This window comes from Somniosus microcephalus, chromosome 5 (genome assembly GCF_052327205.1).
Source record: "Somniosus microcephalus isolate GS21.2 chromosome 5, FLI_Smic_1.0, whole genome shotgun sequence".
In the NCBI taxonomy this organism is placed as follows: Eukaryota; Metazoa; Chordata; class Chondrichthyes; order Squaliformes; family Somniosidae; genus Somniosus; species Somniosus microcephalus.
Window position 1 is genome coordinate 25,075,755 of NC_140991.1, and position 11,392 is coordinate 25,087,146.

The following is an 11,392-nucleotide window of genomic DNA, read 5'->3' on the forward strand; positions in this document are numbered from 1 at the left end:
GTGGCCGTTTCAGCGTGACGGCGTTCGTGTCTATGTCGAATCTTCCACGAAAATCGTTCATAGAAGTCGGGGTCACCAATGTAGGAACGGAGGTTCCTATCAGAAAGACTGAGTTCGACTCTGGTTTCATTAAAGTTCATTAATTTAATTACCTAACGAGTTTAAACTGGAAACTGCTAGAACACATCAATAACAGGTCTACTCTCCTTGAGGGCTCCACAAGGACTGATCCTCTGGTCAGAAGACTGACGTCATCACGTTCTTCCCGCCATTGGGACATCACGTGACTAACGGCATGACGTCATCACGTTGAAACCGTGCTGTAAAGGTAACTAGGCATTGTACAGTCAAACAGTGTAATTAAAGGTACAGGCACAGATAGCAACTACATTGCTGTTAAAGGAATTATGTACAACCGCTCTGAGTCCTTTGGTGGCTCCGCCACAATATCCTGATTTAGGAAGAACAAATAGAAACATGACTAATACCTTGAAAACATCTTACAACAAGTAAGAAAACACACTGAAGCTGAATGTGAATAAATTCTAAGTTCAAAGTACAGGAAATCACTTATATAGGGCACACACTGCAGAGAGCATTGTGGCTGATGGAAAAATATCTAAGCAATCAAACACTTGAAAAAAAAACAAGCAACAAAGAGAGGTAAAAAGTAATCGGGGTGTGACGTCACCAGGGAGCAGGTAAGTGATTGGTTGGTGAGTATTTCTCTCTTTTCATTACAAGCTTGAATTCTGTGGTGTTAAATTTCTAGGGGCTCTGTGTTGTAGTGAGGACAGTTGGTAAATAAAGCGCCCTAGAGTATACCTGTAACTGGGGTATTGAATAAATTTTTAGATTAATTAAAGGAGTAAGTCATGGCAGGAGAGCTCAGACCCGTGTTCTGCTCCTCCTGCTCTATGTGGGAAGTCAGGGACGCTGCCAGTGTCCCTGGCGACCATGTGTGCGGGAAATGCATCCAGCTGCAGCTACTTGTAGACCGCATTGTGGCGCTCGAGCTGCGGGTGGATGAGTTTTGGAGCATGCGCGATGCTGAGAGGCTCGTGGATAGCACGTTTAGCGAGTTGTTCACGCCTCAGGGTAGGGCTGCACAGGGGGTGACCATCAGGCGGAGCAACAGAGGCAGGCAGGAAGTGCAGGGGCCCCCTGCGGACATCCCCCTTTCAAACAAGTATACCAAGTTGGATACTGTTGAGGGGGATGACTCACCAGGGGAAGGCAGCAGCAGCCAGCTTCCTGGCACCAGGGACACTTCTGCTGCTCAGAAAGGGAGGAAAAAGAGTGGGAGAGCAATAGTGGTAGGGGATTCTATCGTAAGGGGAACAGATAGGCGTTTCTGTGGCCGCAAACGTGACTCCAGGATGGTTTGTTGCCTCCCTGGGGCCAGGGTCATGGATGTCACTGAGTGGCTACAGGGCATTCTTAAGGGGGAGGGTGAGCAGGCAGAGGTCGTGGTCCACATTGGGACCAATTTCATAGGTAGGAAGGGGGATGAGGTCCTGCATCAAGAATTTAGGGAGCTAGGTAACAGATTAAAGAGCAGGACCTCAAACGTTGTAATCTCTGGATTACTCCCAGTGCCACGTGCTAGTGAGTATAGGAATAGGAGGATAGAGCAGATGAATGCGTGCCTAATGAGTTGGTGTAGTGGGGAGGGTTTTACTTTCCTGGATCACTGGGCCTGCTTCTGGGGAAGGTGGGACTTGTACAAGTCGGACGGGTTGCACCTGAACCAGAGCGGGACAAATATCCTTGCGGGGAGGTTTGCTAGCACTGTTGGGGGGGGTTTAAACTAACTTGGCAGGGGGATGGGATACAGAGGGGAGCTGAAAGAGGGGGTGATGTGCTGCCAATTATAGAGAAAAAAAACAAGTCAGCTTGGTAGACAGGGCAAATATACAAGGGCAAGGCTGGATGGCATCTATTTTAATGCAAGGAGTCTTGCAAATAAGGTGGATGAACTGAAGGTGTTGATAAACACATGGGAGTATGATATTGTTGCTATCACGGAGACATGGTTGAGGGAGGGGCAAGACTGGCAGCTCAATATTCCGGGGTACAGAATCTTCAGGCGAGACAGAGGGGGGGGTATAAGAGGAGGGGGTGTAGCAATATTAATTAAGGAGTCAATTACTGCAGTAAGGAGGGATGACATATTAGCAGGTTCCTCTAATGAGGCCATATGGGTGGAGCTTAAAAACAAGAAGGGGGCAAGCACTTTGCTGGGAGTGTACTATAGGCCTCCAAACAGTCAGGGGGAGATAGAGGAACAGATATGTAGGCAAATCTCAGAGAAATGTGCAAATAATAGGGTAATAATAATGGGGGATTTCAACTTCCCCAATATTAACTGGGATAGTCAGAGTGTGAAAGGCACAGAGGGTGTAGAATTCGTAAAGTGCATCCAGGAGAGCTTTTTGAGCCAGCATGTAGAAGGTCCTACAAGAGAGGGGGCGGTACTGGACCTAATTCTAGGGAATGTGGCCGGGCAAGTGGTAGAAGTGCTAGTAGGTGAGCACTTTGGTGACAGTGACCATAATATGGTGAGATTTAAGGTGGCCATGGAAAAGGACAGGGATGGGCCGGAAATAAAGGTTCTAAATTGGGGGAAGGCCGATTTTAATAGGATAAGGCAGGATCTGGCCAAAATGGACTGGGATCAGCTACTGGTAGGAAAATCCGCATCGGAGCAATGGGAGGCTTTCAGAAGGGAGATTGAGATCATACAATGGCAACATGTTCCCGTAAAGGTCAAGGGTGGTTCCAAAAACCACAGGGAACTGTGGATGTCAGGGGATATACGAGAATGGATTAGAAAAAAAAGGAGGGCTTTTGGCAGATACAAAAGGCTAAAGACGGAGGAAGCCCTAGAGGAGTACAAAAAGTGCAGGGGGATACTTAAAAAAGAAATTAGGAGATCAAGGAGGGGCCATGAAATAACACTGGCGAGCAAAATAAAGGAAAATCCTAAGATGTTTTATAAGTATATTAAGGGTAAGAGGATAACTAGGGAAAAAATAGGGCCCATTAGGGACAAAAGTGGCAATCTGTGTGTGGAGCCGGAAGATGTAGGAGGGGTTCTAAATGAATTTTTTGCATCTGTTTTCACTATGGAGAGGGACGATGTAGACATAGAAATAGGGCGGGGGGCCTGTGATATGCTCGAACACATTAACATCGAGAGGGAGGAGGTATTGGCGGTTTTAGCAGGCCTAAAAATGGATAAATCCCCAGGCCCGGACGAAATGTATCCCAGGCTGCTGTGTGAGGCAAAGGAAGAGATTGCGGGGGCTCTAACACACATATTCAGAACCTCTCTGGCCACAGGGGATGTGCCAGAGGACTGGAGAACCGCTAATGTAGTACCATTATTCAAGAAGGGTAGTAGGGAAAAACCGGGGAACTACAGGCCAGTGAGCCTAACATCAGTGGTGGGAAAATTATTGGAAAAAATTCTGAGGGACAAAATCAGTCTCCACTTGGAGAGGCAAGGATTAATCAGGGATAGTCAACATGGCTTTGTCAAGGGAAGATCATGCCTGACTAATTTGATTGAATTTTTTGAGGGGGTGACTAGGTGTGTGGATGAGGGTAACGCAGTGGATGTGGTATACATGGATTTCAGTAAGGCCTTCGATAAAGTCCCGCACAGGAGACTGGTCAAGAAGGTAAGAGCCCATGGAATCCAGGGTGCCTTGGCACGTTGGATACAAAACTGGCTTAGTGACAGAAGGCAGAGGGTGATGGTCGAAGGTTGTTTTTGTGACTGGAAGCCTGTGGCCAGTGGGGTACCACAGGGATCGGTGCTGGTCTATATTAATGACTTGGATATGAATGTAAAAGGTATGATCAGTAAGTTCGCGGATGATACAAAAATTGGTAGGGTGGTAAATAGCGAGGAGGGTAGTCTCAGTCTGCAGGACGATATCGATGGGTTGGTCAGATGGGCGGAACAGTGGCAAATGGAATTTAACCCGGAAAAGTGCGAGGTGATGCACTTTGGGGGGACTAACAAGGCAAGGGAATACACAATGAATGGTAAGACCCTAGGCAAGACGGAGGGTCAGAGGGATCTGGGTGTGCAAGTACACAGATCCCTGAAGGCGGCGGAACAGGTGGATAAGGTGGTAAAAAAGGCATATGGGATACTTGCCTTCATTAGCCGAGGCATAGAATATAAGAGCAAGGAGGTTATGATGGAGCTGTATAAAACACTGGTTAGGCCACAGCTGGAATACTGTGTGCAGTTCTGGTCGCCACACTACAGGAAGGATGTGATAGCTTTGGAGAGGGTGCAGAGGAGATTCACCAGGATGCTACCAGGGCTGGAACGCTTCAGCTATGAAGAGAGACTGGGCAGATTGGGTTTGTTTTCCTTGGAGCAGAGGAGGCTGAGGGGGGACATGATTGAGGTGTACAAAATTATGAGGGGCATAGATAGGATGGATACTAAGGAGCTTTTTCCCTTAGTAGAAGGGTCAATAACTAGGGGGCACAGATTCAAGGTAAAGGGCGGGAGGTTTAGAGGGGATTTGAGAAAGAACTTTTTCACCCAGAGGGTGGTTGGAGTCTGGAACTCACTGCCCGGAAGGGTTGTGGAGGCTGGAACCCTCACAACATTCAAGAAGCATTTGGATGAGCACTTGAAATGCCATAGCATACAAGGCTACGGACCAAATGCTGGAATATGGGATTAGATTAGACAGGGCGTGATGGCCGGCGCGGACACGATGGGCCGAAGGGCCTCTATCCGTGCTGTATAACTCTATGACTCTATGACCTCTATAATGTCTTGGCATAGCATACTATTTTAGACAAATTGCTGCCTAATTTGTTAGATGTCAGAAAGCTGCTTTAAAAAAAAAAGCGTGACATTTCCAATGCTGAAATATTATATGTCCAAGCTATTAAGGATTACGGTTTACTCTTCTAGTTCAAGAATAGGTGCAGTATTACTACAAGAGGGCTAATTCTTAGTGAGTGATTTATGAGCATTTACTCCAGCTGTCCAAATAGAAACTATCAGCTGGGTTATTGCGACACAAAATGTTGTGGAGAGTAACCATAAACGTAGATTCATACTGCACAGGCACAGTTTGGCCCATTGTGCTTGTGCTGGCTGTTTGAAAGAGCTATCCAATTAGTCCCACTCCCCTGCTCTTTCCCCATAGCCCTGCAATTTTCTCCCCTTCAAGTATTTATCCAATTCCCTTTTTGAAAGTTACAATTGAACCTGCTTCCACTACCCTTTCAGGCAGTGCATTCCAGATCATCATAACTCGCTGCATAAAAACATTTCACCTCAACTCCCCTCTGGCTCTTTTGCCAATTACCATAAATTTGTGTCCTCTAATTACCAACCAATTTATGAAAGTTATTTAATGAAATCTAACCAGGACTACAATACAATAAAAGCAGTATGTATGCGATGCTTTAAGCCACAATTACCCACCTGAAAATGATGGTAGCGGTCACAAAGATAATCAAATAACTGTGTGTGTGGTATCCTGTCTTCCAATTTCGCAAATAGGGTTACAAAAGACGGTAACATAAACTGAGAAAGACCAGTCATTACAACATTTGTTAGCTATTGTATCCCAGCTGAAGTAGTTTCAGATAATGGACCCCAGGTTGCAAGAAAGGCATTCCGGAAATTTATCAAAGCTTACAGATTCAAACACACAACCTTGCCACCAAAGAGCCCTCAATCAATTGGGAAGGCTGAGAAAGTGGTTCAAATTGCAAAACACTTGCTAAAGAAGCAAAAATGTATGCCTAACCCTGCTTGATTAACATATCACAAATGGAGAGGATATAATATCGTCAGCATTATTGTCAAAGAGAATTGTAGAGAAAAACAGTACTTCCACCTCAGAACGACTTCTCAAACAAAAATCATCAAAGCAATTTCACAACTAAGTACAACCAAGTAAGCAACAGATATACAGTGCTATGACCAAGAATCTCATAGTAAAGCCACTGCTACCAGTAGATACGGTGAGAGTGTACGTACCCAAACAAAATGAATCACGACCATAAGAACATAAGAAATAGGAGCAGGGGTAGGCCAATCGGCCCCTCGAGCCTGCTCCGCCATTCAATAAGATCATGGCTGATCTGATCCTAACCGCCAATCTACTATCACAGAACCATCTCCTGGATCTAACAGAATTAGACACACGAAATAGGAGCAGGATCAGGCTACACGGCCCCTGGGCCCGCTCCGCTACCCACAGGGCCATGACCGATCCGAACCTAGACTCATGTCCAAATTCCTGCCCGCTCCCCGTAACCCTTAATTCCCTTTACTTCTAGGAAACTGTCTATTTCTGTTTTAAATTTATGTAATGATGTAGCTTCTACAGCTTTTTGGAGCAGCATATTCCATGGACCTACCACCCTCTGAGTGAAGTAGTTCCTCCTCATCTCAGTTTTGAAAGAGCAGCCCCTTATTCTAAGACTATGCCCCCTAGTTCTAGTTTCACCCATCATCGGGAACATCCTCCCCGCATCCACCCGATCCAACCCCTTCATAATCTTATATGTTTCAATAAGATCGCCTCTCATTCTTCTGAACTCCAATGAGTAGAGTCCCAATCTACTCAACCTCTCCTCATATGTCCATCCCCTCATCCCCGGGATTAACCGAGTGAACCTTCTTTGTACTGACTCGAGAGCAAGTATGTCTTTTCTTAGGTATGGACACCAAAACTGTATGCAGTATTCCAGGTGCGGTCTCACCAATACCTTGTACAACTGAAGCAATACCTCCCTATTTTTATATTCTATCCCCCTAGCAATGAAAGCCAACATTCCATTGGCCTTCTTAATCACTTGCTGCACCTGCATACTAACCTTTTGAGTTTCGTGCACCAGGACCCCCAGATCCCTTTGTACTTCAGTACTTTCCAGTTTCTTGCCATTAAGATAATAACTTGCTCTACGATTTTTCCTGCCAAAGTGCATAACCTCACACTTTCCAGTATTGTATTCCATCTGCCAAATCTCTGCCCACTTACTTAGCCTGTCTATGTGCCCTTGCAGGTTTTTTATGTCCTCTTCACTCACTACAGGAAACTTTGTGCTATCCGGAAGTTGAATGTCCGGCAACTTTGATCTAACGGCAGAAATCAGCAGCCGTTTTGGTTAGGTTTTTTTTCTGCTTTTCACAGAAACAGAAATCACAGAAACCCCACAATGCAGATAGAGGCCATTTCGGCCCATCGAGCCTGCACCAACACATATCCCACCCGATCCCCGTAACCCCTACACCAACACATATCCCACCCTATCCCCGTAACCCCATGTATTTAATCCCCCTAACACTAAGGGTCAATTTATCATAGCCAATCAACCTAACCCGCACATCTTTGGACTGTGGGAGGAAACCGGAGCACCCGGAGGAAACCCACGCAAACACGGGGAGAATGTGCAAACTCCATACAGACAGTCACCCGAGGCCGGATGCTCTGGAAAGCTTCCAAGCTACTGGGCCGAGTGTTTACAAGCTGTTGCTGAGCAACAGTGTTTGTGGTCAGATACTACGATGAAAAGCTCCTATCTGATAACATTGACGCTGGTCTATCCGGAGCTTTTAAAAAAACGGCAGTAGCTCGGTCCCATGGGTGCCGGGTAGCACAAAGTTTCCTGTACTTTCCCTCCCATCTTAGTATCATCTGCAAACTTTGATATGCTACACTCGGTCCCCTCCTCCAAATCATTAATATAGATTGTAAAGAGTTGGGGACCCAGCACTAACCCCTGCGGAACACCACTAGTTACTGATTGCCAGTCTGAGAATGAACCATTTATCCCAACTCTCTGCCTTCTGTTAGATAGCCAATCCTCTATCCATGCCAGAATATTACCCCCAATCCCAGCATTTGTTCTTTAGAAGGGTGACATACCAAGATCATATCTTATAAAAGCAGGTGATCAACAGTTGAGAAGGAACAAAAGAGATCTTATCAAAATGTCTGAAAGGTTACAGCCAGAATAAGAGCTGATCGAAGAAACTAAAACAGTGGAACAACAAACTAAATGTGAAAATAATAAGAGTGAACTGAAATGAAGATGCCAAACGAGAACCTAAAAGTCATCTGATAGACTAGATTTATAGTCTGAATGTACGATAATAAAATCTTATAATAATCATCACCACGTGCACTTTGAATTAAAAATATTACAGTTTTTAGTAAGGGAGGTGTAATGATGGGGGTTAATTTTCACCATCTAGGCTGTAATGTGGCAGAGTGGATCACCTACCCATTATAGAATCCACCCATTGATTTCAGTGGGATGAAAATTGGTCGAGTACTATAATGGGCACACAATCCGCTCCGCCGCATTACCGCCAAAGTGGTGAAATTGAAGGTGACTCTTATTGGGGTCGATTTTGACTGTTGGTGTCCAACCAGTGGAGTGCGCTGGTCGGCATCCCATTCCAGCGGGGAAGAGGCATCTGTGATTTCGAGGCCCTGGCCTCATTCAAATCTGGCAGGCGAGCTGCGGGGTGCCAAACAGGCGTTCACGGTGCAGCTCGCCAGATTGAGGCCTCAAAGTCGGGCCGGGGCAACTACCAGCATGTTAAGTTGCGAGCGGGGGTCCCGGGGCGGCGGCGGCGGCCCAGATTATTTTTGTTACCCCCAGAGGAGCACTCCTCCGGGGCCAACATTAATTATTCAACACTTAGCTTTAGCGGTCCTCTCTTTGGTTCCATCACCCATAGACCTGGTTAGAGCCTGCACTGCACAGACTCTGACCAGTTTTGACCTAAAATGGTAATCGGGGTCCTATTTACATCATAGGACCCCGATTTCAATAGAAGGGGCCTGAAACAGGCAGGTGCTTTGGACACCTGGCAGTATGCCCCTTTCAAAATGGAGCCAACTACATCGCAGGTGTTAACGGGTCGATAAAGCTAACTACCTCATTTTGGGGTTATCGCCAGGTGAAGGCAGTCAAAATCAATACCAATGTGTCTAAAGTTTTTAGAGCCATCAGGTTTTAGATATGGGATTGATATAAAATACCATGGATGAAATTTGCAGGGCTTTGCATCAAGTAGACAGATTATAAGACAATCACACATGTACTACCTGTGATTCCCATTTGTTGACTTTGTGCTCCCACAAGTTGCCGAAGAGCCACCCACTGCATGGGAGGCCCAGCAGTTGGGCTGGGTCTCCGAAAAGGTCACCTCGTGATCTGAGATGGAAGCTGACATTTTGGACTAAAGCTCAAGATATGCGGCAGGCAGTCTCCCGAGTATCATTGATAAAGTAGACTACCAGTGTTACAAGCACCAGCGACCCAGAACAAAATCCAGGCTACTAGCTCCTTAAGAGGCCATCAAAAGAAAATGAGGGCGAATTTCTATAGGAGTTTTCCTGCTCATCTGCCGTAGATTTAGCAGAAGAGCTGCGGAGAAACCAGCATCAACACCGTTGACGCCATTTTTCTGGGGTTTCCACAGCATTTCCACTGAGGCTATGACAGATGAGTGGAAAATCCCCTGCAGAGATTCACCCCAAATATCTTTAACACACTGTTTGGATTGGATTTAAACTGAAATGCCAACTGGTCCCTTATTGGCACACAGTCTACACAAATGGTAACATTTCAGCAAAGTAACATTTAAGTAGTATCGTACTCTTCTGTCACCAGTCATTTGCGGGATCAATTGTAGAACTGGTAAACTTCAACAGTTTCTACTTGATTGCTGTTTTAATGGAATGTTACCATTTGTTTAGTATGCAGAAATGCAGTTAGATCCTGATCATTGAGACGAATGCCAGGCGAACAGAATTTGTAGAATCCCAGCACTTGATACTTGTGGGAATAAATGACGAGGTGGCAGTACGGTTTTATCACAGCAGTGACTGCAAGAGTGGGTTCCATCATTTCAGCTTGTCCATTTCTGACTCCACGCTTTTCATCCTGTTTCTTGTAGTCACTGAACAAGAGACTAAAGTTCCCAAGAAAACCATCATCATGTAAGTGCTTAGTTTCTTCATTACTGCTTGTGTAAGCTGTCATGCTTGTCCATCTCACCGCATGCTTGATCACATTGTGCCATCCGTACAGATAATCAGTGTTTCCCTGTGCATGTCAGTGTTTGTCGTAATCACAGTTTGGTTGGCTTAAGAACATGGTTTCCCTAAGTTTCAGAAGGGCAATATCTCAATTACATTAACATTAAATTGACCTTTTGATAAAAAAGATGAATTTGTTTAGCATAGTCAATTAGTTTTGGCTTTAAGCACTTGGCATATGCTTTCAAAGTGCTACTTCTGTTGCAGTCAAGATCACATTCAGGACAAATGCGCAGAGCTGAATGCTTATGTGCCAGTTCTTTTCTATTTTGATGTGCATTTTGAATGTAATTATTGATGACCACTAAATTTTATGGTTGAAGTGTAAAACTGATATTCTTAGTCCAAATCAATTCAGTAACTGTACATTTCATATAAGTCTGCTACATAAATTGGAAATATATATTAAATTAAAAATTTAACTGCAATAGATATTGTCTCCTGAAGTTTAAGTGAAGTGTTGGAACTGATGTATTATCATCTGAATCAACAGTTGGTCAATTAATTGATTATAATATACTGACTGCAAATGTCTCAGGAATCAATTGTTGACTATCGTTTAGAACATTTATAATGATTCCATGCCAATCTTTTAATTCTTCAGTATGGCTAATAACATGTTTCAACCATATGGATCACACTTACTACCAGAATTCATATTGGCAAATAAAGACTTGAAATAAAACAACATCTGCAATCTTATAAATTATTAAAAATGGTTTCTAATTCATAATCACATCTCAGGGTTTATATGATGGTTATAAACCCACTTACAATGCCATTTGAAACTCTTTCCGTGATTTCTAGCTGTATATTGTATTAAAATAGTTAAATTACTTTTCAGTTAGCTAAGTATGTTTAGTTGGCACAATGCATCATGGGTACAAATTGATACAGGGTAACAGGGTCTTGAAGCCTTTGTATGGTGAAATGAGAGAATCCCATTGTGTTTTTTAACTTTCTTCCTCTAACTTATAACTTCCTATTTCTAGTATTAATTGCATTTATTGAAGTATATTAAAGTCACTTCTTTCACCATTTGCACAGTCATGTCAGAAATATATAACATAATATATAGTAGAGATTGACGTTCCAGTCATGCATGATAGTTCGTTCTCAGTTCGAAGATGTTGGTAAAGATCCTTTGTTTTTATAATTTTTTATGCCTCCTGCCAGCTGACTAAAGGTGGTGTATTAGGTAGCAAACATTCACTGGAAAACTATACAGACCTTCTTTTGTATAGTAGCTAGTGTATTCTCTTTTAAGAAATGAAGCATGG

General features: G+C 44.1%; 1 protein-coding gene across 3 annotated transcripts in view; it reads left to right on the top strand.

Moving 5' to 3' along the window:
• obscnb (obscurin, cytoskeletal calmodulin and titin-interacting RhoGEF b) overlaps window positions 1–11,392 on the top strand; it is a 656,492-nt gene that overhangs the window by 485,853 nt on the left and 159,247 nt on the right. For 2 of the 3 annotated variants that reach the window (XM_085987451.1, XM_085987452.1), the window contains one exon: window positions 9,971–10,013. The exons of the other annotated variant lie outside the window; for it this stretch is intronic. In XM_085987451.1, the coding sequence (XP_085843577.1) occupies window positions 9,971–10,013 (43 nt within the window). The remainder of the gene's footprint in view (window positions 1–9,970; window positions 10,014–11,392) is intronic. 3 annotated transcript variants of the gene reach the window in all.